Source organism: Notolepis coatsorum, assembly GCF_963971535.1.
Source record: "Notolepis coatsorum genome assembly, chromosome: 12".
Classification (NCBI taxonomy): Eukaryota; Metazoa; Chordata; class Actinopteri; order Aulopiformes; family Paralepididae; genus Notolepis; species Notolepis coatsorum.
In genome coordinates this window covers 9,794,743-9,821,901 of record NC_140176.1, presented here as the reverse complement: position 1 = coordinate 9,821,901, position 27,159 = coordinate 9,794,743, and the positions used below count along the sequence as shown (strand labels likewise).

Sequence of the window (27,159 nt, the reverse complement as noted above, 5' to 3'; positions counted from 1 at the left end):
TCAAAAATATAAAAAAATCGATACATATCGATTCTAAATATATATTTTTTTTAAACTTCATTTTTTAGCGTTTATCGCTTTTCTGGTCAAGCATGACCGACAGATGTAGGGTGAAAAGGGAGAGAGAGCAGGGGAAGACATTCGGCAAATGACGGCGAGTCCGGGAATCGAACTCGGAGTCAACCAGATCCATGACGCAGCACGGTATTCCGCGACACAGCGCGGTACATGGTGTGCTACTGGAGCACCCCCGATTCTAAATATTTAAAGCGGTTTCGATACTCATTTCCCGAAATATCGATATTTAATTATTTCACATTTTTTTTATTTTTGTATAAGGAAGTTACATTGTTCATTTCAATACCTGTAATAGTACAGTAGTCCACACACACACACGTGCATTCAGTTAAGTTGGAATATGACTGTAATACAAACAGTTCAGTTTGTCAGGTACATGCAACACAGATTACAGTGTTGACATCCGTCTGCCTGAGAAAATACCATGTTCTGCAATAAAAATGATTGAAGTGAGATGAACAGTTATTTTTAAATGCGTGATCTAAAGATAAACAAAAGGGTTTTAAAAGTGTTATATTTATCTTCTCTTATAGTACCAGAGAGAAGCTGAGGAGAATCAACCAGCAACAAAAGCAAAATTTGTTTAAAAATATATATATATATATATATATATATATATATATATATATATATATATATATATATATATAAATAAATAATTCTAAAAAAAATTATTTATTTTTTGTATCGAAAAAGTATCGAATATCGATACTTTTCAAGGTATCGTATCGAAGTCGAAATTCCAGTATTGTGACAACACTACAGCACAGTGTGATGATGATCAAAAAGGCAAGTCGTAAAATATAGGTACATTCCTCCTACCAGCCAGCATGTTACTTGTAAGCAGCTGGATAACAACAACACAAACAAACAAACACAAGCCCCTATGAATATACCAAAAACTAAGAATTAGAATGAAATGCATAATGATGTCTAGTATTTTGAGATAAAAAAAAAAGGAGCACATCATCATTATGAGAAATGCACTTACAGTCTTCTCCAGAGAGAGCTATCCGGCTGCAAGCTAGCCTAGCTTAGCACAAACGAATGGAAGCGGATACAGATCAGTGGCTTAACACTCAGGGGAGAGGTGTTTTTGGCCAACGGCTAGGCTAGCTGGTCCGTATCCGCTTCCATTCATTTGTTCTAAGCTAGGCTAGCTTGAAGCCGGATAGCTTTCTACTGAACGCACAGAGAGGAAATTGGTATATCCATCATATTGTCCGTCTCCGGAGAAGAAGGTAAACGCATTACCCATAATGTTGGCGTTTAACTGTATGTAAAAGGTGTTTGTATGAATGTAAATATTTTACTTGCAAACAAGCATTTCACATGCGATAAACGGTTATGAGTAAAAGAGACATTAAAACGGATACAGACTTGACCAGTGTGAGAGTGTGTGTGTGTGTGTGTGTGTGAGTGTGTGTGTGTGCATGATGTCTGTGCATGTGTGTGTGTGTGTGTGTGTGTGTGTGTGTGTGTGTGCGCGTGTACATCCGTCGCGCCTGCAAAAAGCGCATGTGCCTGCTGCTGTGGGCACGTGCACGCTCGTGTGATTACTGTGTGTTTGGAGAGTCGGAGAGGGCCTGTGTTCTCCCAGTGGCGTGTGAGAGTGGGGGGTTCCGGGGGCTGCTATGGGTCACTTCATTATTACTGATGTAGCCAAAGCTCTCGGGGGGGGGGGGGGGGGGGGCTGCCGTTTGAAAACACACACGCATTAACCCTTTCACTACCACACTACAGACGGTTAACCTTTCACTACCACACTACAGACGGTTAACCTTTCACTACCACACTACAGACGGTTAACCTTTCACTAGCACACTACAGAAGGTTAACCTTTCACTAGCACACTACAGACGGTTAACCCTTTCACTACCACACTACAGACGGTTAACCCTTTCACTACCACACTGTACAGACGGTTAACCTTTTACTACCACACTACAGACGGTTAACCCTTTCACTACCACACTACAGACGGTTAACCTTTCACTACCACACTGTACAGACGGTTAACCTTTTACTACCACACTACAGACTGTTAACCCTTTCACTACCACACTACAGAAGGTTAACCTTTCACTAGCACACTACAGACGGTTAACCTTTCACTAGCACACTACACAGACTGTTAACAGTCTGTATTGTCGCAGTGAAAGGGTTAACCGTCTGTAGTGTGGGTTTTAAAGGGGAACACCACCCATATTAAGAATAGCAATTATGTTATTTCCATGGCCAAAGAAAGTTTAATCAATATCTGTGAACATGAGCTACTCTCTCTCCCAAAGCCAGAAACCAGAGAAGTAAGACTCAAACGTGTGATGTCATCATGTATAAAGTCTGGAGCTGCTCCATAAGACAAGGAATGGGATTTTGTGAACCCATAGAAGGTTTGTTTGAGTTTATTTTTATTTTTTTTAGATTTTATTTATAGCATTTTCAGCTTTTTTTTTTGTCAACACATGACCTTTTGGCCACGCAGGACCGACGGAGGAGAAAGGGTGAAACGGGAGGAGAAGAGGGGAAGACATGCGGCACATGGCCACCGGGTCGGGGAATCGAACCCGGGGCGACCGCTTCGCGACTCAGCGCGCTATGTGGTGTGCTACTGGAGCGCCCCTCGTTTGATTTTTTTCTACCCAAATGAGCCGTATTCTATAGTAGTAGTCTCGGTTCTGAAACAGAGAATGTACCTTTATACTCAGAACATTCGCCTGGGTGTCTCTCAGTGTCACAAATCAAATCTAATTTATTTCTAAGGCTCGACAACACAAGTTAATGTCCCCATGGGCCGGACACGTCTTCTTTAAACAAGTCAAGAAGAAACATCGCAATAAATCAAGAACACCACAAAAAAAACACCATGAAATCCAAAATAAATAAATACAATTATTTATAAATGTCATCTATATAACATCTCTCCCAATTCATCGTCTATGGAGCAGCTCCAGACTTTATACTGGATGACATCATCACAGAGTTCTAGCACTCTAGTTTTTGAATTAGGACGAGACTCGTTTGCTTTCAACAATATTTGTGCCCGTCTTATACCACAGGAATAACACGTATGAATTCTTAGAATTGGGGCGTAGTTCCCCTTTAAGTGATCAGACTGGCCCTCTGACCTCTGACCTCCACAAATACCAGACTGCTCTCTGGCACGAATCCCCCTCCATATGTCCACTCCGTTCTGTTTTTTTTTTTTAATACTTTATTTTTTTTATTAATCCCCTCTGGGAATTCAATATTAAATCTACAACAGACGGATGCTTCTTTACGGTGACGTACGAGGCTAGCATCCTACTTAGGCCTCCGGGAAATGATTAAAACAACTAAAGCTCATTCACTAAGCTCATTCAGGCAGCCAACCGACTGGAAGTTGTCAAACTGGACGAGGAACAAGCCGGCACAAACGTAGCTGCCACTAAATTCACTGAAATGCGTTTATAATTTTTTTTTTTAAATATAGACACAGTACACACAGTTTTTTTTATCCCTATTAATCATCACTTAAGACAACATGTGCCATCTCTTAAAAATCAACCAAGATATTGGCTCGGATACCAATTTCGCTACTTGGGAGCTTAAGTTCCTGATAATCAGTGTATCTGCAAATGTACTTTTTCTTTGAAGACAGTTTAAAAAATTTGTAAATTCCTTGCAAATATCCAAATTTTTCCATCAAAGTCCCTCAAAATGCTGCAATAGCAACACTATTGTCTGGGCTGGGTCTGTGTAGGGTCTGTGATTAAAACAAGAGAAATGTGTCTAGGCATGTTCTTCAACAAAAACATGGTTTTAACACTACAGAGTTTTTGCATTTATTTGGTTATTTACGTGAGTAATTGTATCTGTACTTCCATTTATGGCACGTTTGCCGATAATGATACGGTCGGTACTGCCTATGTCATGTATGTCATAATATGTTATGATGAATTGAAAATGGGGGACCCTGATGTAAACAAGACGAAAGTCTTTCTCTGGTCTGCATCCCCTTAACAATTGTGTGTATTGAGCCGTACTGTATTGTACCCATTCTGCAATCTGTCAATACAATTTTAAATCAATCAATCAATCAATCGGTAACAGGCTTACATCAACCGTTAACCGATTGATATATCCGTCTATGCCAACCCTGTTCATGCAGTAGGCAGGTCATCATACTATGGTAAATAGACTTCATTTATATAGAGGTTTTCTAGTCTTCCGATCACTCAAAGGGCCTAAAATTCACTTATTCACACACACAGCAGAGGCATTTTCATTTAGTAATTTAGTTGACGCTTTTATTGAATTTATTTTTTATTTCAGATATTGAAGAAGTGTGTTTTTTGTCAACGCCTGAGAATTGGGCGGGTTTGGGCTGTCCTCCCGACTGTGATGGGAAGTTCATTCCACCATCGTGGAGGGGGGAGAAGCAGCCATGCAAGGTGCCAACATTTTTGTCGGGAGCCGTTAAAGAGGTTCAGTGTCTTGCTCAAGGACACTTCGGACACAATGCCGGGGAGGAGCCAGGATCAAACCGGGAACCTTCAGATTAACCCTTTCACTACCACACTACAGAAGGTTAACCCTTCACTACCACACGTGTGGTAGTGAAAGGGTTAACCTTGTGTGGTTGTGAAAGGGTTAACCATGTGGTAGTGTGGTAGTGAAAGGGTTAAATAGATGCCCCCCTCTGCCCGCACTATGGAGCTCCGTTCCGAGTGGACTCATCCACCTTCACAGATGTGAGGCAACCTGATCGCAGGGTTACTGACAACAGAACAGTGTAAGTGATCCTAGTTACAACGGTAAACAGGTGGCCACTCACACCGTGCCAATGCTGCCAGATCTGTAGACCCTTCTGGAAGGGAGGGCTGTGTAGGGTCTGAATAAAGGTCTGTGTAGGGTCTGAATAAAGGTCTGTGTAGGGTCTGAATAAAGGTCTGTGTAGGGTCTGAATACAGGTCTGTGTAGGGTCTGAATACAGGTCTGTGTAGGGTCTGTATAAAGGTCTGTGTAGCGTCTGTATAAAGGTCTGTGTAGCGTCTGTATAAATGTCTGTGTAGGGTCTGAATAAAGGTCTGTGTAGGGTCTGAATAAAGGTCTGTGTAGGGTCTGAATACAGGTCTGTGTAGGGTCTGTATAAAGGTCTGTGTAGGGTCTGTATAAAGGTCTGTGTAGCGTCTGTATAAAGGTCTGTGTAGCGTCTGTATAAATGTCTGTGTAGGGTCTGAATACAGGTCTGTGTAGGGTCTGTATAAAGGTCTGTGTAGGTTCTGAATAAAGGTCTGTGTAGGGTCTGAATAAAGGTCTGTGTGGGGTCTGAATAAAGGTCTGTGTAGGGTCTGAATACAGGTCTGTGTAGGGTCTGAATACAGGTCTGTGTAGGGTCTGTATAAAGGTCTGTGTAGCGTCTGTATAAAGGTCTGTGTAGCGTCTGTATAAATGTCTGTGTAGGGTCTGAATACAGGTCTGTGTAGGGTCTGAATACAGGTCTGTGTAGGTTCTGAATAAAGGTCTGTGTAGGGTCTGAATAAAGGTCTGTGTAGGGTCTGAATAAAGGTCTGTGTAGGGTCTGAATACAGGTCTGTGTAGGGTCTGTATAAAGGTCTGTGTAGCGTCTGTATAAAGGTCTGTGTAGCGTCTGTATAAATGTCTGTGTAGGGTCTGAATACAGGTCTGTGTAGGGTCTGAATACAGGTCTGTGTAGGGTCTGTATAAAGGTCTGTGTAGGGTCTGTATAAATGTCTGTGTAGGGTCTGAATACAGGTCTGTGTAGGGTCTGAATACAGGTCTGTGTAGGGTCTGAATACAGGTCTGTGTAGGGTCTGTATAAAGGTCTGTGTAGGGTCTGTATAAAGGTCTGTGTAGGGTCTGTATAAAGGTCTGTGTAGGGTCTGTATAAAGGGCTGTGTAGGGTCTGTATAAAGGTCTGTGTAGCGTCTGTAGGGTCTATGCAGGGTGTAATTTGTGAAAGAAGAGGGGGGGGACCTTTAAATGTTTTAAATGTAGGCCATAAAGAATTATACAGTTATATCCACATAAAACTCACATCTCATAAAACGATGCAACAGAATGTTAAGTCTGTTTATCGTTTCCATTTTTCTAAACGGAGGGATTTGCCCCCAGGCGCTTGCAAAGAGATTAAATTAATTTATTCTCAACAGGCCGGTTTACTGTCAAACGGATGCTTCCCGGAATATAACGCAACGGTCTGCCGTTCACTTGTAGGGCGACAGCATGTTGATTTGCAGAAACACTGCAGAACAGAAACACTGCGGGACAGAAAGACTGTGGAACAGAAACACTGCAGGACAGAAACACTGCGGGACAGAAAGACTGCGGAACAGAAACACTGCAGGACAGAAATTGTAATCCGATAGAAATGATCTTATAGAGACCGTTTGAGGAACTGCATTTCGAACTCTTCTGACAAAGAGAATGTTTATAAAAACTCTTGGCATTTCACTCAGAGAAAGATCGGCTTCGACTTGAATCTCGCTCTCTCACAAGATCCACTCTCTGCATCAAGTCGGTTCGTGCAACAACAACACCACCACCACGACTCAGAGCAGCCGTTGAGACGGTGGTCGTGTGTAGGCTGCTGACGATTCTGAGAAATTCATGCGTTTAATTCAATGCAAGAATGAACAATGGTCTATTATGGACTACCCGGGAGGGAGGATAAATTGTAGGGGGTACCGTATAGGGTCTGTGTACAGTCCGGGCAGGTTCTGTGTACAGTCTGAGTAGGGTTCGAGTAGGGTAGTCTGTGTACGGTCCGGCCAGGGAAATATCCCAACACTAATCTGCCCTTATCCCCATCGATGGGACATTAGTGACCTAACAGAACACAGCCTAATCTGACTGTTGGCCAGATGTAATTGACCTCCTCGCTCAGCACGCACGCAAGCACACACACACACAAACACACACACACACACAAGCAGCCTTTTGTGACCAAGAGATTATCAAAAGGCCTGCATCTACTCATCTATCCATGTCATTAGGTAATGGGACGAGGATAAAAAAACATCGACATCAATCTCTCACGTCTCTCACAGCTGAGGTATTATGCTAAGCGTGTATAGTGGGAAGTACTTACCTAGCATACGAATGTACAACGCCGTCTGGTCAGAGCTGTCATACGAGATGGCCCCTCGCCTCTGAACAAACACAGGAAACAAAGACAACAAACGTCAACAACAAATCCACGCCCAAGGCTCGTTTCTGATTGATAACATTATTGCCGCCGTCGGGTGAAAACCTTGCATCTCCAAAAAAGGGTAGACATTTCAGGAATGGACCAGTGAGGTGTGGCAATGGGTTTGGCTGATTTAGGTGAGCCAGTGAGCCAGCGTTGTGTACCATTGACTATTTGTCAATGTGAATAACCAGTGAATGATTTATGTCAGTATATCCAAATTCTTCAATATAAATATGGCCCAGCGTGATTTCCAACTCACAGGAGGCTACGATATTTGACAAAATGGCCTCATTTGGAGACACAGGACCATAGATATATATAGAACACTAGATAGCTTGCCCGCGCTGCCGGCCAATGGAGAGCGACGTCACTGAACCGCCGCCATCTTGCTCCAGTCAGCCTTGAGTGAGAGTGAGTGAGCTGCACAGACAAAAATACTCATAACTCGCTGAAATATTGACGGATTTACAAACGGTTTGGTTTATTACAAGCATTATTAACTTGGCTATGATTCAAGCGGTTTGTAAAAAAAAAACATCTTTAAAATTTTTCTTTTTTATAAGTATGCAGTATCATAACTACATATTTGATGTTTATAGCAAACCAACCCGTTTGTAAATCAGTCAATATTTCAGCGAGTTATGAGTATTTTTGTCTGTGCAGCTCACTCACTCTCACTCAAGGCTGACTGGAGCAAGATGGCGGCGGTTCAGTGACGCTGGTGACTCCGCCTTAAGCTATCTAGTGTTCTATAGATATCTATGCACAGGACCCCCACAGCAGTGATTCCAGCCAAAACACCAGCCTGGTGCTCCAAGAGGCTGAAAACAAACACTTTGACCTGGGTACAACCGTCACCTCTCAGGTCCCGTCGTAGGAGGTCAGTGGAGATTAGGGCTGTTCAAGTTTCAAGTTAAAGTTTATTTAAAGTTTCTTTAATAGTTGTCATACAGAAGTAGTACAGAATACTTTTATACAAAATGCTTCTTTCGGTTACGCTCCAGAGACTGTGCTAGTCCTAGACAAAAGATAAGTATGAAATAAAATAAGTATAGCAAGTAAAAAGGTAAAAAATAGAAGTCACGTACGTAGACACAAGTGTTCAGTATATACATATGTACAATGTTCAATGCAGAATAGAAGTAACTGAGTTACCATACAATATACTATGCAATATACTAATATACAATATACTATATAGTGCAAAGCAGACATGGGATGAGGTACAATTTAGGTACAATTTACAGTAAGGTGTCCTGAGGTATGGTTTGTAGTGCAAATTATTTGCCAATAAATATAAAGTGTGTCTAGGTGTTCTAAAGTGTGTAGAGTGGGTGCTGCAGTGGGTTGTTTGTTTAAAGTGAGTGTGTGCGTGTGGATGTGTGTGCTGTGAGTGCATTTGATGGTTGTTGCATAGTGTTATTGTTCGTTGAGCAACCTGATGGCCTGGGGATAGAAGCTTCTTCTGAGTCTTTCTGTGCTGTCTTAAATACTTCGAAGCTTCGTTCAATTGGGAAAATAAAATTCGAAAATATAAAAAATTTAAAAAATTTAAAATATTCTATTTTTGTTGTTGTTGCTAAATCAACTCTGCCTCTCTTTGTTAACTACAACAAGCAATGCTGTTTGTTATATAAGATGAGGTCGGACTCGGCACTGACAGATGTGTTTATTGTGCTGCTTTTATAAAGCCTCAAATGACGGCTTGCAATATTTCATGAAAGCAAAGTGTTTCGTTTGTCTGAGATTTCAAAAGGTTAAAACTTTACAGCACTGACAAAGTTGAACAAAGTGCTGTACAAGTCCCACAACATAAAAAAAAAAATTATATAATTTTTTTTTTAAATTGTATCTCGAAGCTTCGAATTAAAATCGAATCTCGGCCCCGAAGCTTCGAATGCCAAAAAAATATTCGAAGGTCAGCCCTAGTGGAGAGATGTGATAAGCGGCACTTTACATAGCCTGAACTTGTTCAAAACGCACAAGTGTTGGTGGAACAGAGGTGGCCAGCGCCTGATAAGTGAGGTTAGTGTCGAGTGTCGACACTGTTGGTTCAGTGTGTGTGTGTGTGGTAGAACCCTTATACTGATAAACATGTTCCAGCTCCATATCAGATAGCTAACAGGACAGATAAACACACACACACACACACACACACACACACACACACACTGTTGATATCAGGCAATGTGAGGAACACACTTGCACACACACACACACACACCACAAAAATAAATTGCAGTTGGTCTCGCAAGTCTTTCTTGAGCAGGTTCATTATAGATCCTGCAGTTTAAAGTCTAAATCTTTGATCCACATGTAAACAAACGGCCCCACCATTAGAAATTAGAGATAAGAATAAGATAACAGCTCTTGATACAAGGACCAACACAAGACAACAATTACATGAGTTTGTAATTATATTTGTTGGATGTTGCGTCTATAAACAATTTGCTTATCATGTCTGTTGGGGCGACAGTGCCTCGGGAGGTAGAGCAGTCGTCTGGTAATCCGGAGGTTCCCGGTTCGATTCCCGCTCCTCCCGGGCAGCATGTCAAAGTGTCCTTGAACAAGACACTTAACCCCTAACTAAATCCAGATGAGCAGGTTGGCACCTTGCATGGTCGCCTCCATCGTCGGTGTGTGAATGGGTCAAATGTGAGGAACAAATTGTAAACAAATAAAAGCACAATATAAATGCACCATTTGGTCACACTCTGATTTACAACAGGTTAAAAAAGTTCCAAAATGCTTATTTTCCATGTACAGGTGAAACTATTCCAAGTATGTAAATATACCCCAGATTGATACGGTCAAATAAATAACAGATTGTGGCTTTAAAAGGGTCCAGTCTACAAGATGCCATTCTGATTATTAGGGCTATAATTCCATTATGAAACTATTCTTGATGCATTGCAGTGTGATAAAACTCACTTCCCCAGCGTTTCACCTTTCACTTTCCGAGGGAAACAACAGTTGTAATTGTAGGATCAAGAACGTTTTTTTAAATAAAAATAAAAATTTCAAGATTTTAAATATACGTAATATGTATATATGTACATTTTAGTGTGTACGTATATGTGTAGGTATGCATACATGTATGTATGGATATGTGTACAGTATGTGTGTATACTACACCTAAATGTAGAGTGACTTCATTGACACAATAAAGTATAAAAAGAAAAAGAAAAGAGGGCAGGGCTCGACATTTGGGAAGGAAAGAGTAGGATAGGTACGTTTTATGAAAGCAGTTATCTATTTTAGTTAAAGGTGCTATAGATAATATTTAGATGTCGCACTAGAGCACCAGCAAATCATTAATCGATTCAGGTGCATTCCATGTGGAGAAATGGCATAGTAGGGGTTACATGCACACAACATTAATTTAGGACCCCGTCAAATCTTTATAAATTATATTCCATTAATTATGAAAGCAATACTTTTATCCCACACCTTTCTAAGCTCTGTGGATGTATAGTTTTAAATAAATTATTACTCTACATAAAAATTGTCTATAGCTCCTTTAATTAGTACTAGTAGTATTATAATAATGTACTTTTTGTTGAAGTGATGTATTTGGAGATGAGATGACAGCTCATCTCCTGTGAAAATCAATCGTCACCAAAGCACATCCGTTACACAGAGTCAACTAAATTTACATTTCCTTCCATTCTAGAAGTGCTTTTGAATAGAAACAACACTCACCCAGGCCTACACTGCAGAGAAAATGTTTTAAAGGTCCCGTGTCTTGCTATTCCTTTCACTATTTGGTCAACTTTACACACAATTCCTGTGAGTCTATGGAACACATCATTGTTTTGTATTTCTAATCAAGTACTCTAAAGCAGCATTTTTCCACTTCAAGATTTCAAGCTGTTTTGGGCTGGGCTCCGCCCATAAGCGCTTTGAGTGACAGTCACCCACACAGCGTGATACATGTATACGAGAGAGAGCGAGAGAGAGAGCGAGAGAGAGAACGAGCGAGCGAGAGAAAGAGAGGATACATCACTCCGTGCGTGCGTGTGCGCTGTGTGAGCAGCTCAACTGCGATTGTGTGTAAAATGCAGGTTGAGAAAGAGAGAGGAGAGAGGAGAGAGGAGAGAGGAGAGAGGAGAGAGGAGAGAGGAGAGAGGAGAGAGGAGAGAGAGAGAGTCAGGGACAGGGAGACCGCTTGCGCATTATTCCCACTGCTCCGTTGTTGAGCGAATTGTTGATTCTCTCCGTCGGCACCCGCACACGTCAAACCGTTTGAGGAAGTGTCAGTATTTCCACTCGCTCTGCTGTTGAGTGCGCTACAACCACAGAGGGGGCGTTAGTTATGCAGATCAGCTCTTTGCTACGTAGGATAGCGAGTCAAATGGCTTAGTTCACTGGGGGAGGATATTGTCTCAACTGACTTGGAGCAATCCGCCAAAATGAGAATTAGAGGTCACAGACCCCATTGATACAAACCCCCATTGCTAGAAAACAATGCTAAACACTGGAAAAGGCCATTTATAAGACAGGGGACCTTTAATAAATTCAAACGAAGAAGCATCGATGCAGAATCACAAAAGATAGAATGGCGAATTGATTGTGATGTGATGAAGAGAATTGATTGATTTTATTAGACGATCTAAAATCACATACAATACAATGTACATCAATCAAGCACTACACTTGAATATAAAAAAAGTTAAAAAATTAAAACATTAAAAACAAACAAACACAAAGTCAACAGCGCACATCCTGCATTGATCTTTCCCCATCCTGAGTGACTAAGCCATTTGGGCCTGTTTGAAGATTCTTTCGGACTAGGTAGTAGAACCACTTGTTCTTTTACTGTGATGCAGGGAATCAATCCCCCCCTGAACAGCAAAGCTCAAAAGAAGAAAAGTTTGCCCGATTCCCACACACACACACACACAGTCGATGTTTCCGTAACAAAGACCTTTCTCAGGACCTATGTCCTTCTCAAGTGTTGAGAAAGGTCTTTGTGATCAAAAAAAGTTGTAATAAATCAACGCAGAGGTGATCTTTTGTGCGTGCGTGTGTGTGCGTGTGTGAGAGAATTAACTTCAAGTCTTTGAACACAAATTGATTATTTCCCACTAGGGGTTAATGTTACAGGTTAGGTGACTGCAGGTCGTGCAACTGAAGCAGCACAGCCTCTCTGGTGCACTCAGTCCCTCCCTCGGCACAATAACCGGTCTCCAAGGGAAACGTGGGAAAACAAGATTGTATAGGCGAGGAGAGGGAACCTTATTAAGTTAATCACAGCTCATTTCCCCCTGTAATAGCCCCCCGCTCCCTCCAAACACACAAACATTGACGATTAAAGGAGGACTTTAACTAATCATAAATTTGTTTTCCAATATACCACATCTCTCGGGGTAAGTACAATGTGCTTCATGTCATTTTCCAAACAAATATAGTTTAGTTAATGATATTTCTTTGAATGATTTTATGGTACAAAGAAACGACGACAACAACACAAAGTGACACGTCACAATAGTGAATCCTACTAGTAGACACTGTAGTACCAGCCCTCTCAATTCAAAACGATGCAAACCTGCTGATTTGGGAGCATTCCAGCGATCCAATCGGTTCATCAAAGACTGAAACCCCACAGGAATGGAAGGATTTAAACATTCTGTGCCATTCTGCGGTTGCGACCAGCTCGTCTTTTTCGTTGGATTGGCATGTCTAATAATGTTGATTTTCTAAATACCGGTAGATGTAGTAGGCCCGTCCTCTTTATATATCCACTCGTTTATGGTTAACGGGTACGTTAAAATCAAAAGGTAATGTTGTCCACGGAGTAGGTCATGTTGACAGTTTCCATTTGATGAATGGCAGTTGAAATGTTCTACATTACATGACATTCTAAAGCCAGCGCATATTTGTTTGAGCAGCTAGATTTACAGTTAGCTTATTACATTTTATATTAACAAAGATGTAAATTTTTACAGTCAATCTTATTATCGTCATGTAAAAAAAAAATATTTGCAGTAATACGCAATCTTTCAAAACATGAAATAAACACAAAAAAGTGCAACAAAAGTGCAACTATTGCTAAAAACCCAATGAAATAAAAGAATAATAAATAATATATGCTTCTTAGCAGATTTCTTAGCTTAACATAACAGACCTAAATTTGGGGGAACTAATGGGATAACTGAGTTTGCAACAAAAGTGCAACTAGGGCTAAAACCCAATGAAATAAAATAATAATAAATAATATGCTTCTTAGCAGATTTCTTAGCTTATCATAACAGACCTAAGTTTGGGGGAACTAATGGTAAATGGCTGCTTTTTTATATAGCGCTTTTATCCAAAGCGCTTTACAATTTGTTACTCACATTTTACCCATTCACACACCGATGGCGGAGGCAACCATGCAAGGTGCCAACCTGCTCATCGGGAGCAATTAGGGGTTAAGTGTCTTGCTCAAGGACACATCGACACGCTGCCTGGGAGGAGCAGGAATCGAACCGGGAACCTCCGGATTGCCAGACGACTGCTCTACCTCCTGAGCCACTGTCGCCCCTAATGGGATAACTGGGGTTGCAACAAAAGTGCAACTAGGGCTAAAAACCCAATGAAATTAAATAATAATAATAAATAATTATGCTTCTTAGCAGACTTCTTAGCTTAACATAACAGACCTAAGTTTGGGGGAACTAATGGGATAACTGGGGTTGCAACAAAAGTGCAACTAAGGGCTAAAAACACAATGAAATAAAATAATAATAATAATAATAAATAATATATCCTTCTTAGCAGACTTCTTAGCTTAACATGCAGGGAACTAATGGGATAACTGGGGATGATGTTTGCTCCTGACAAGAGTCTCAAAGTCTGGGGTGATGGTAGACAAAGCAACTCTGAGGTCATGCTCAATGTCCAATCTGTTCCCCCGCTTTGTCTTCAGCTGGACCAGAGCTGAGAAGCCACTTTCACAAAGATAGGTAGTGAAAAAAATAATAAAAAAAAAAAAAAAAAAAAAATTACTTTTTTACACACACATCTGCGACCCACTCAAAATGGCCCTGCGACCCACTTTTGGGTCGCGACCCACCAGTTGAGAAACACTGCTCTAAACCATGAGTGTATATTCATGATACACTCACGGTTAAATCACCATGAATACACCACTGCGCTGGCTTTAGAATGTTGTAGAACGTTTAGTACCGTTAACTATAAACAAGTGGATAGATATAGAGGAGTCTAAGGGCCCGTGTCGACCGGGGACGTTTTCATGAGTTCTCAGCTCCTTTCTGTCATTCATTTCCATGCTACAGACGCGACAGGCGCGCTCCTTTCCCCAGCGCCGCGCCTCGCGTTTTAGCGCTCTCGGCGGCCAGCGTTTTTGGGCGGAGCGCTCCCAGCGCCTAAAGTTGAAACTAGTTAAACGTTTGGAGAGGAGCGGCGCTCATCAAGGTAACTTTTTTTTTGACCGACCAATCAACATCGAGCAAGTGGCGGAGCCGCGGCAGTCGCGAGACTCAGGAAAACGCTCTGAGCGTGCATATTTTTAGCTTTTCAAAGCGGTCCGCCTTGAAAAAAACGTCCCCGGTGGACACAAAGCCTAATGCAAGCGAAAGTCGGAAAAGGTCATCAGCCCCTCGGACAGTTCCAGTTCAGTGCCATCAGCTTGGTGGTGTTGAAGGATTGTTTGCGGCTTTTCTCATCTCTCGTTGGATTGGCACGTCTAGTAATAATGCTGTTTTTATCAATACTGTTAGATGTAGGCCCGTCCTCTATATATCTATCCACTCGTTTATAGTTAACGGGTACGTTAAATTAGACTAATACGTAGCGATGTCGATATCTCTGTATAGAAAACACTTTATGATAATCAAATAAAGAGCTATTTTCCAAAACGCATAATTCTTTTACTTTTGTAACTTATTTTCAGAAATGACTGATATTTTGAGATTTTTTTTTTTTTTTAAATATCGGCCCTATCTTGATATCGGACCGATACCGATATGTAAAAAAACTGCCATATCGGCCGATATTATATCGGCGGCCGATATATCGTGCATCACTACTAATACGTCATTTGTTTGCGTTGCCAAGCTTGTTGAAAGCCTACTCCATGTGATATTCTATAGCAGCAACGAGACATCTTTAGGAAAACATTTTTCTACGCCAAGACGGCCAAGTTCACCGAAAAATCGATATAAAAAGACCCTAGAATTGTCTGTATTCATCATATTTTTTCCCCACACACAGTGCAACTTGCTGTATAAAAGCAATAATACACTCAAACCCGTGGTATCTCATGAATTATCGCCACTCTGTGATGCCTACGCCGCGCAAGCTGCTTCGCTCTCTCGTGGCTGCGGGCGGCGCATCACAGCCGTGGTGGCAATATTCATGAGATACCACGGGTTTGAGTGTATTATTGCTTAAATATTCCAACAATATGAGCAGTTTAAGCCTGAAGCAAAGCTGCTTGGTGATTAGCAGAGGAGTGCATAACACACTTGCATACTGACGTCACTCGGAGCTTACAGTACACGCGAGTCCAAAGAGGAATGGGGGGGGGGGGGGTGGAGAAAGAACTGACATGATGCCACTGGCTACAGTATTCTGGGATGTAGTAACGGAGTACTTGGCGCTCCTCAGACCACTGGTGAAGTCACGTGACCGTTCCGACATGACTTCAGGAAGGAACGGATCAGTGTGTGCTCCTAAGATACATTAATAAGGCTCTCACAATCTAGACTTAATGTGAGAGCCTTAATGTATCTTAGGACGGAGCACACTGATCTGTTCCTTCCTGAAGTCATGTCGGAACGGTCACGTGACTTCCTCTTTAGACTCTCTAGATGTACAGGGAGCGTACACCGTGCAGACGGACGGACAGGCACCTTTGATCCCCCGATCTCCTTTGATCAGCGTGCCGTGCAGCAGACAGGCAAAGCCAGACAGAAACCTGGAGTGGAACACGTCTGTCTGTGTGTGTACGACGTAATGCTGCCGAGGTCCGCTATCGATATCATTCTAATCCCATCATGTACTGTACGCATGTCAGCAGAGTGGCACACAAGGACACTGGCGTTTGCTTTACACAACGTATGCCAGAACTTGAATATTTAAAAGTTAAACTCCCAAGTGCTTCAGGCACCTTGTGCAAAGTGCAAACCCTGCTCTCCAGTCAGCAGTAGTCTAGTCTCCTGCTCTCCAGTCAGCAGTAGTCTAGTCTCCTGCTCTCCAGTCAGCAGTAGTCTAGTCTCCTGCTCTCCAGTCAGCAGTAGTCTAGTCTCCTGCTCTCCAGTCAGCAGTAGTCTAGTCTCCTGCTCTCCAGTCAGCAGTAGTCTAGTCTCCTGCTCTCCAGTCAGCAGTAGTCTAGTCTCCTGCTCTCCAGTCAGCAGTAGTCTAGTCTCCTGCTCTCCAGTCAGCAGTAGTCTAGTGACTCTAGTCTAGCAGCAGCTGTGTCATGACCCAGGAAAATGCCTCGCCTGCAGCCTGTTATCTCGGATGACTGCACACGGCTGGGCTAGAGGAGCTGGCTCACCTCTCGGTGCTCCACAAACCCTGGCCCCCCTCCAGACTCACTCAGTCTGCACCCTGGCCCCCCTCCAGACTCACTCAGTCTGCACCCTGGCCCCCCTCCAGACTCACTCAGTCTGCACCCTCCACAAACCCTGGGGCTGGCTGGTTGGTTGGTTGGTTGGTTGATTGATCGATAGATCGAGTGGCTGATTAACTGAGTACAGATTACTAAGCAATTATTATTGAGTAATTGTTTGAATGGCTCACTGATCAACTGAATGACTAATGGGCAAGTTAGGTACATAACCATCTGATGACTGACTGACTGTGTGGCTGGCTAACTGACCGAACAACTGAGCCAGTGGAGGACTACCTAGCCTAGTAAGTTAGCAAACTGAGCTAATGGCTCAGTCACCACCAACTAATTAATTAGCAGACCGAGCCAGTGAATGATCACCTAGTTAGTCGTTAGCAGAACGAGGCCGTGGCTAAATACCTCCGTCAGCAGCCGACTACCTAGTTAGCGCTGCACAGCGGAGCTCCTTTGTCTCCGAGCCGCAGCTCCGTGTTCGCCCCACAGTGTCCCCAGATGGCTCAGCACTCTGGCTCTCTGACGTCAATGGACTCTCTCAGCCTATTTGCATACATGATTTTTATTCATTATCATTCCCTTGCGCGCTCTTCCTCCCTCTCCTTTCTCTCTCTCTCCCTCCCTCCCCCCCCCCCCCCTCTCTCTCTCTCTCTCCTTTTCTCACTCATCCCCCTCAGGCTCAATACTCTCCCTCTCTCTCCTCTTTCTCTCCACAATGACAAAACAAAAAAAAAAACGCTTTGAAGCCATTTTTTTTCTCCCATGGTGCACTCTGCAAAAAAGGATGTTAATAAAAAAAAACCCATCCCCCGTCGGGTAAAAAACAAAAAACGTGAACGGATTGTGTGAAATGTGACTAAAATCTTATCATCATCTAATTATGATGCGATACTAGTACAGAGATGCATTTAGGAGGATTGGAGGACAACATGAAGTGGTGCGTCGCTGTAACCGATACCTACACAAACACACGCACCATAACATAAGAACGTTGTGCAGTCTCCACGGATCTCCCTCTCTCTCTCTCTCTCTCTCTCTCTCACACATGCGCTACCCCCATCCGTCCTCTAAGCTCACACGACAGCGGCCAATCCAAAGCTAATATTTTACCTGCTAGCAAACAGCTTGACTCATGGTTGGTAATCTGCAAAGCTGTATTTTAGTGTCAACAGTGCTCTGTGTTTACACACAGCACTGGTGGTTAACATGAGTAATATAGATTGTGTGTGTGTGTGTGTGTGTGTGTGTGTGTGTGTGTGTGTGGGTGTGTGTGTGTGTGTGTGTGTCTGTGTTGCGAGTTGTGAGGGGGTGGCTAGCGCTACCAGATGCTACACTGGCACTGGGATAGAGGTTGGTAGAATCACCAGCAAAACCACGACTAAAACACATGGGGCATTTGAAAGGCATATCAATATTCAAAGATATTATCCTCTAAAGAAATTAAGTTAATCCGTGAAAAGTGTGCAGCGTACTAATGTATCCTGAAGGTCTTGTCCTCGTCTTCACTAAACACATCAGAATTGCTACGGTTTTCCATTAGTTAGTTAAATAAACAAGGAAACGGGAACATTTACTAAAAAAGATTCAGTAGTCTGAATCAGTGACACAACAACCAAGACCAATCAGCTATAGCCGAATACCTATGTCATTTAAATGTAAGTCATTTAGTAATTTAGTTTGACACTGTGACTTATCCAAAAGATACTTCCAAATTGTGTGAACAACAAGTCCGCAGGAGGGGTACATATCTGGCAGGCGGGGGTAAGTGGTATGGTTCGTGGAATAGTGTCGAACTTGAGTGTTACACTCGGAGTGCATAGTTGTATGGACATAATTATTATTAGCATGATAGGTACTAGTAGTATAAGGATATTGTAACATAGTGGTAAAGTACATAACAGTAAAAAAAAAAAAAAAAAAAAGATGTATCCACTTTTTCTCCACATTTTCTATATATTTTTTTTAAATGTCTTGAACGTTGCTAGATGCCCCCCACTGGTCGGTTGTAGTGAGGATAGAAGCCTTGCATCACGCGTCCCCTCCGGTACACGAGGAGGCAGCCTGTCGCATCTTTACACCAGACGGCGCGGACTCTCAGTGGCGAGGAGTAACGCGTGGGAGGCTCACGCTGCCCCCGATACGTCCCGTCTCTGCTGTGCAGGCGTCACCCAACCGACCTGTAGGAGTCGCTGTCCACAACGTCCAATCCCCACCCATCGACTTTCCCCCCACTGACTCTGCCAAATGAGCCAGTACGACGGCCGGCCCAAGCCGACGGCAATGCTGAGACTGGGATTCGATACCGGAGTCTCTTGCATTGGTGACGAGCGCAATCTCCGCTAAGCCACCCTCATCATTTAGAATTGTCGAATATTTGAATAACCACAGCCAACACACACACAGGGCGGGGAGCCAGTGCCCAGGTGGCAGAGGGGGTCAGTGGTTACAGAGAGGGTCAGTAGTTACAGGTGACAGAGAGGGGGTCAGTAGTTACAGGTGACAGAGAGGGGGTCAGAGGTTACAGCCCGCGGGCCAGAGGTGGATCACAAACACTTGTGTCAATGTCACATCAGCAGCACTGCGTTAGGGAGAAGTAGTCACGTTTTACCCTTGAGAATGCCTGGCCCGTCCGCCCACACACACACACACACACCCCTGCCACACCTCACTGTGACTGCCAACACAACACAACTACACACACACAGTCACACACACACACCCTGCTGCCACACCTCGCAGTGCCAACACAACTACACACAGACCTCCCACATCCCAACATTCATTAACTTCGATTTCTTTAAGAGTTTTATTTTTCTATATCTGCAGAGTAAAGTCGAGCGTCGTGAGAACTAGAGGAGGAGGGAGCAACAGGGGGGAGGAGGGAGGAGGAGGAGGGAGGAGAGAGGAGGAGGGAGGAGGAGGAGGGAGGAGGAGGGAGCAACAGGGAGGAGGAGGAGGAGGAGGAGGGAGCAACAGGGAGGAGGAGGAGGAGGAGGAGGAGGAGGAGGAGGAGGAGGGAGCAACAGGGAGGAGGAGGAGGAGGAGGGAGCAACAGGGAGGAGGAGGAGGAGGAGGGAGCAACAGGGAGGAGGAGGGAGCAGCAGGAGGAGGAGGAGGAGGAAGCAACAGGGAGGAGGAGGGAGCAGCAGGAGGAGGAGGAGGAGGAAGCAACAGGGAGGAGGAGGGAGCAGCAGGAGGAGGAGGAAGAGGAAGCAACAGGGAGGAGGAGGAAGAGGGAGCAGCAGGAGGAGGAGGAGGGAGCAACAGAGAGGAGGGAGCAGAGAGGAGGAGGGAGGAAGAGGCGGGAGCAGAGAGGAGGAGGGAGCAACAGGGAGGAGGAGGAGGAGGAGGGAGCAACAGGGAGGAGGGAGCAGAGAGGAGGAGGGAGGAGGAGGGAGCAACAGAGAGGAGGAGGAGGGAGCAACAGAGAGGAGGAGGGAGCAACAGGGAGGAGGAGGAGGAGGAGGAAGCAACAGGGAGGAGGGAGCAGAGAGGAGGAGGGAGGAGGGAGGAGGAGGGAGCAACAGAGAGGAGGAGGAGGAGGGAGCAACAGAGAGGAGGAGGAGGGAGCAACAGAGAGGAGGAGGAGGGAGCAGCAGAGAGGAGGAGGAGGGAGCAGCAGGAGGAGGAGGAGGGAGCAACAGAGAGGAGGGAGCAGAGAGGAGGAGGGAGGAGGAGGAGGGAGCAGAGAGGAGGAGGAGGAGGAGGGAGCAGAGAGGAGGAGGAGGAGGAGGGAGCAGAGAGGAGGAGGAGGGAGCAGAGAGGAGGAGGAGGGAGCAGAGAGGAGGAGGAGGGAGCAACAGAGAGGAGGAGGAGGGAGCAGAGAGGAGGAGGAGGGAGCAGAGAGGAGGAGGAGGAGGAGGGAGCAGAGAGGAGGGAGCAGAGAGGAGGAGAAGGGAGGGAGGAGGAGGAGGGAGCAGAGAGGAGGAGAAGGAGGAGGAGGAGGGAGCAACAGGGAGGAGGGAGCAACAGGAGGAGGAGGAGGGAGGAGGAGGAGGGAGCAGAGAGGAGGAGGGAGCAGCAGGAGGAGGAGGGAGCAGAGAGGAGGAGGGAGCAGCAGGAGGAGGAGGAGGAGGAGGGATTTCTATTCTCATATTATAAATAATTATAAAAAACTAAAAACAAACTAATTGCTTCCTCTGGGAGAACTCCATCTCTCCTCTGATCTGGCACCAAGGAAGTGTGACTACGTGAGAGGGAACGGCAATGTGGAGACCACAAGATGTCCCCCCCACCGTCAGATGTGATACCGTGTGGTTTGTACAGCATATATATATATATATATACAGTATATGAGGATACGGATGAGAGTAGGTGGGGCCAAGGAGGTAGGCTATACCCAACCTATGCCAGAACTTGCCATATGATATTGTTTGTGACCATAAAGATTATGTAACAGAGAGCATAGCGTTGCGACCCTTCTTGTGTTGTGGATGTCATCGTTATGTTGGCGTTGTGTACCGTCAACAGCGGCCTTGCAAGGAATGCCCGTGTGTACTTCCCTTTCTTCCAGCATGGCTGCCTGTAAGCGCCGCAATATTGTTCCACTGTGTGTCGTTTACAAGATCCAGTAATGAAACACAAAATTATTGTGTTTTTGTTTATATGTTTTATATATATATAATATATATATAACATAGTAGGGCTGCACGATTAATCGGGGGGGGGGGGAAATCGCCATCTCGATTCATAGACCCATGTAAAAAATAAGAATCGTGTGAGAGAATCGTGATCTCAATTCTTAGAGAGAAAAATCGTGATTCACATTTTAGCAAGCATCGTGCAGCCATGCAACACATGGCAACCGTGGTTTTAGCACATAGCAATCTGCCATTGTCACGTACAAAACAATGGTTGCTATGTTACAGGCAGCAGCCATGTTGGAAGACAGAACTACACAAACATTCCATGCAAGGCCTCTATTGTATATCGTTATGATGAATCATTATATTGTGTGATAGCTTAAAAGTTGAAATAATGAAAACAATTGTACGATGTTTCAGTTGAGCCGACCTTCATCAGATGGATCCGATGAGGAGCTGTCTTAAATACTTCGAAGCTTCGTTCGATGGGCATGGGATTCGAATATGAAAAAGAAATTCGATTATGTAAAAAAATAAATATGAATATTTTTTTTTTGCAAAATCAACTCTGCCTCTCTTGGTTTTTTTTTGTTTTTTATTGATCTTTTCCCCCCTCCATTTTCCTCCGATTTTCTCCCATCCCAATGTTAGTCGTATGCCAATTCCCAATCCCTTCCTGGTCGCTGCGCACTTACCCCCCACAGTCAGATCATCTGGGAGAGTGGAGGCTACCACGTGCTTCCTCCGACACACGTCCAGCCAATCACCGCTTCTTTTCACCTGGCAGCGCGGATCCTCCCTGAGAGGGCGTAGCGTGTGGAAGGATCACAATATCCCACTCCGGTCCTATCCGCGCTTAGCAGGCGCCCCGACCGAACTGTAGGAGTCGCTGTTTACAACGACCCGGACCCACCCCGCCAGCTTCTCCCACCCTCTAATACAGCCAATTGTATTAGTGTGAACGGCCAGCCAAGCTGGTGACAACGCCGGAGCTGTGAGCTGGATTCGAACAGGCGAATCCAGCTCACAGCTTCGGGGTTGGTGACGAACGCAATCTCCGCTACGCCACCTAACCGCCCCTCTGCCTCTCTTTGTTAACTACAACAAGCAATTCTGTTTGTTATTTAAGATGAGGTCGGACTCGGCACTGACAGATGTGTTTATTGTGCTGCTTTTATAAAGCCTCAAATGACGGCTTACAATATTTCATGAAAGCAAAGTGTTTAGTTTGTCTAAGATTTAAAAAGGTTTAAACTTTACAGCACTGACAAAGTTGAACAAAGTGCTGTACAAGTCCCACAACATATATATATATATATTTTTTTTTAAATAAAGATAAATAAATAAAATAATTTAAAAGAAAATATATTTCGAAGCTTCGAATTAAAATCGAATCTCGGCCCTGAAGCTTCGAATTCCAAAAAAAATCGAAGGTCAGCCCTACGGACAAGTTTATTGTTATTTTTATTTTTGCAACTCCCTCCTTTCCTGTTGTCGCTGGAGCACAGATTTCTGTTCTACCTGATATTCTTCAAGAAATTATTCATTCTGCATGGAACCCCCCCCCCCGTAAAAACAGGATAACTGATTAACAAAGTTGACTAAAACCAAACTAACTATCATTTTTTTACTTCTAATTTTACTATGTTATTTTATTTCATACTTATCTTGTCTTGCACAGTCTCTGGAGCGCAACAGTAAGAAGCATTTTGTACAAAAGTATTCTGTACTTCTGTATGACAACTATTAAAGAAACTTGAAACTTGAACCGAGCAGTCAATCGGCTCTTATCCCTCTACGAGTCTAAACTAAGCTCGTCATTTGGCCCCAAGCCAAGCCTACCATTCAACTATGAGAGCAAGCTGAAATTTGTAAAAAAAAAATCTAATGAAATCTGAATATTAATGAGGATACAATTGACATTATTATTACCACATCAAAAAGCAGGCGGAACACTGTGCCTCACTGCATCACTGAGCACAGAGTGACAGTTACCATCTTCCTGGACTCTGACTTTTTGAAACAGCACTGTGCAATATTACACCTACTGTAGACTTCAGTATATTTGTACTGTATTTATTTACTGTATATTTTATTCTATTTTTAGGCTATTTGTTTCGTTATTCTTATTCGTGACTTGTTCCGTCTAAATGTTTAATGTTGAGCGATTTGCAGTGTCAAATTTCCCTCGGGATAATAAAAGTATTTCTATTCTATTCTATTCTAATGTTTACAATTAACAAGTTCATTGTGTGTTGTATTATTGACCTTATGGGTTGTACCAAATAGGAACGTTTAGGAAACAAATCATTAGGCATTGGGTTGTGCCTTGTATTTCAGGCAGATTTTTCCAAAATCCAATAATAAAAATTAAAACAAAATCCAAACAACAACCGGTGATACATTTTCAGTTCACCTCATATAATGATTGTTTTAGTTTTGTTTTTTTCATTTCCACTGGCAGCTCGCCGGACGAATTCACACAGATGTATTTTAAAATTTGAATAGTGCAAATTCGTTTCCGACAGCCCTCGTCAAGACAAGTTCTAATGTTGACAAGTCACAGGTGACCTTTAGGCACTTAAGAGGCTGTCCCTGACCAGCCCTCCTGACCCCGAGCTTCCGCTCTCACCCCGTAAGTGTCACGGCCACTTAGCGGCGGCTAACTGGATGGTTAACCTCCTCATTCTACTATGAAGGTCATGACCCCGGTCGACATACATAGACCCTGACGTCAGAGGAGACACGTGTGGGATTAGGAATTCCTGACAAGCCCACAAGCCACGTAGAGAGGACACTGTGGTTGGTAAATGAGAGGACTGGGTGCTATGGACAACAATATAATCACCATATTCTTCTTAGTTTTGATGGTTTTTCAGATTTTCCACTTCAAATTACATTGTGATGTGAAATCTTTTTTATTTTCTTTATAAAAACTAAACCAAACAACTAACAACCTAACTGGTTTTCATCAGACAGCAACACAATATATAGCCCAACTCACTTCTCTTAGTCGCAGTCGACCGAGACTTTGTTAGTCGATTAGTGGAATAATTTAGGCCTATTTTCTGTAAAATGATAAGCACATCTGTAGTAAGAAGCACTCTATTTAAAATGATAAGCCCATCTCTGGTGAGCAGCAAGTCCTAGTCCTCGCATGATCGTGTCCTGCAACAAACGGAATGTTTAAGATGCGTCAATAAAAATCAACAAATCCGTTTAAAAGGTGCTATAGATAACATTCACTAGATGTCGCACTAGAGCACCAGCATGTGACCCTCATTTATCCAATCAGGTGCCTTCCACCCACGTGGGGGAAATGGGAAGTAGGGAGGGGATACAAGCACATTTAAACATCAATTTTGTACGTGCCAAATAACTTTCTTCGTGTACAGGTCTGCAATATAAACACATTCCTAAGGTCCAGTAGGTTCACTGAGTGACACACAGGACCTCTACTAACAAAGGTGTGTCTAAAATCTGCCTTTGTCCTCACAATAACAGCTTCCCTATTGTAAGGGTCGCATGCAAGTAATCATACTGTGCGTGTGTGTGTGTGTGTGTGTGTGTGCGTGTGCGTGTACCCTCGTTTTATTATTACCTTCACTAATCATTGATAACTAATGATTATTTTTTTCTATCCCTGTGGGAACATTGGCAGGTGTTTTGAGGTTAGGTACAGTATGTAGTCATTACGGTGAATGTTAGGGCAAGAGGTTAGGGAATTAATGTAAGTCAATGGAATGTCCCCACAAGTGACGTAAACATGGCTGTGAGTGCGTGTGTGTGTGTGTGTGTGTGTGTGTGTGTGTGTGTCCAAATCACATAACGGTCTGATGGAAGAGCCTCTATTCAAAAGCAGTGAAAGCAGCATTGACCACTGGTTAAACTGTTATTGAGCTGGTAATGTCGGTCAAAGGCCTTTCCTATAGTATCCCACAGTCTGGTAATGTCGGTCTAAAGGCCTTTTCTATAGTATTCCACAGTGGTAATGTAGGTCTAAGGCCTTTTCTATAGTATTCCACAGTCTGGTAATGTCAGTCTAAAGGACTTTTCTATAGTATTCCACAGTCTGGTAATGTCGGCCTAAAGGACTTCTCTATAGTACTCCAGTCTGGTAATGTCGGTCTAAAGGACTTCTCTATAGTACTCCAGTCTGGTAATGTCGGTCTAAAGGACTTCTCTATAGTACTCCAGTCTGGTAATGTCGGTCTAAAGGACTTCTCTATAGTACTCCAGTCTGGTAAATGTCGGTCTAAAGGACTTCTCTATAGTACTCCAGTCTGGTAATGTCGGTCTAAAGGACTTCTCTATAGTACTCCAGTCTGGTAATGTCGGTCTAAAGGACTTCTCTATAGTACTCCAGTCTGGTAATGTCGGTCTAAAGGACTTCTCTATAGTACTCCAGTCTGGTAATGTCGGTCTAAAGGACTTCTCTATAGTACTCCAGTCTGGTAAATGTCGGTCTAAAGGACTTCTCTATAGTACTCCAGTCTGGTAAATGTCGGTCTAAGGCCTTTCCTATGATAATTCCACGGTCTGGTAGCTTCAGCAGCATTCACACACACTTCCCTGTTTTAGCCACAGTGATAAACCCCGACTTCCTCATGTCGCACATCATAAAAAAAAAACAGGATTCTACCCGAGGACATGTCATCACATCACACAGGCAGTCGTGGTGGTGGTCGAACAAAGGAGGAAGATGGCAGCATTCCCATATAAACTCTTGACATATCACACACATTCTCCTACACACTTTGATATAGCAGACACACACACACACTCCAATAAACTCATGACATGACACACATAATGTCTGATATATCACACACTCACATAAATTGACATATCAGACACACACACACACACACACATTAAAGCAGTTGGACTCAGCACTGTTCATAAACTGGAAGCTTCCTGGTGGTGGTGTGTTATGACTCTTGCAGAGCGGCAGTACGCGCTGTGGGACGACACATTCCAGTAAGAGAGTGTGAGGCCGTAAACCTTGACTTTACTGCAAAGGATTTCATCGTGTGTGTGTGTGTGTGTGTGTGTGTGTGTGTGTGTGTGTGTACTGTATATATACACACACACCAGCCAGCCACTGCTTACACAAAGCCACAGATTGAGTCTACCTGGTGCTAACAGTGTTTTATGGAAACACAGAGCGCTCTCTGCTCCAGCGAGTCCCTGAGAGGGGGGGGGGGGGGGGGGGGTGTCCCACTATCCCCGGGGGGGGTGGGGGGTGGGGGTGTCCCACTGCCCCCTAGGAGAACAGGCAGACATGATATGCAGTGGTGCGTCTCTCCACACACAGTGCAGAGAATAGTGCAACCGGGGGCCAACGGATCCATATGTATATCCCTCCAGCTATCGCATAGTTAGAGATTTGTTTCGACATCGTAGTGAATCGTGATGATACATTATTTTGTAATCTATAAACAAATGCTGGAAAGCCAATATTAAAGTCCAATTAACTCACAGAATGTTTTCTAAAAGATAGTTAGGTTTATTTTGCATGTTAGCCCGACAACACGCCGATGATATGAGGAGAACATCGTACCGAGTTAAATCTAACGTGTGATTTTTCCATTATTAAGAGGATATGGTGATACATTAATGGTGATGCACATATAAGTATTGTGGCACAGATCCTCTTCCCTCCGTATCGCTCGTCCCTGCAGTCTACTGTACTGTGAGGCAATAATAATAATAATAACAGATCTGCA

General features: G+C 43.6%; 1 protein-coding gene across 2 annotated transcripts in view; it reads right to left on the bottom strand.

Annotated features, from left to right (window-relative positions):
• Window positions 1-27,159, bottom strand: part of pde7a (phosphodiesterase 7A) — a 60,717-nt gene that overhangs the window by 19,312 nt on the left and 14,246 nt on the right. For both annotated transcript variants that reach the window (XM_084326560.1, XM_084326561.1), the window contains exon 2: window positions 7,172-7,232. In XM_084326560.1, coding sequence (XP_084182686.1) covers window positions 7,172-7,232 — 61 coding nt within the window. The remainder of the gene's footprint in view (window positions 1-7,171; window positions 7,233-27,159) is intronic.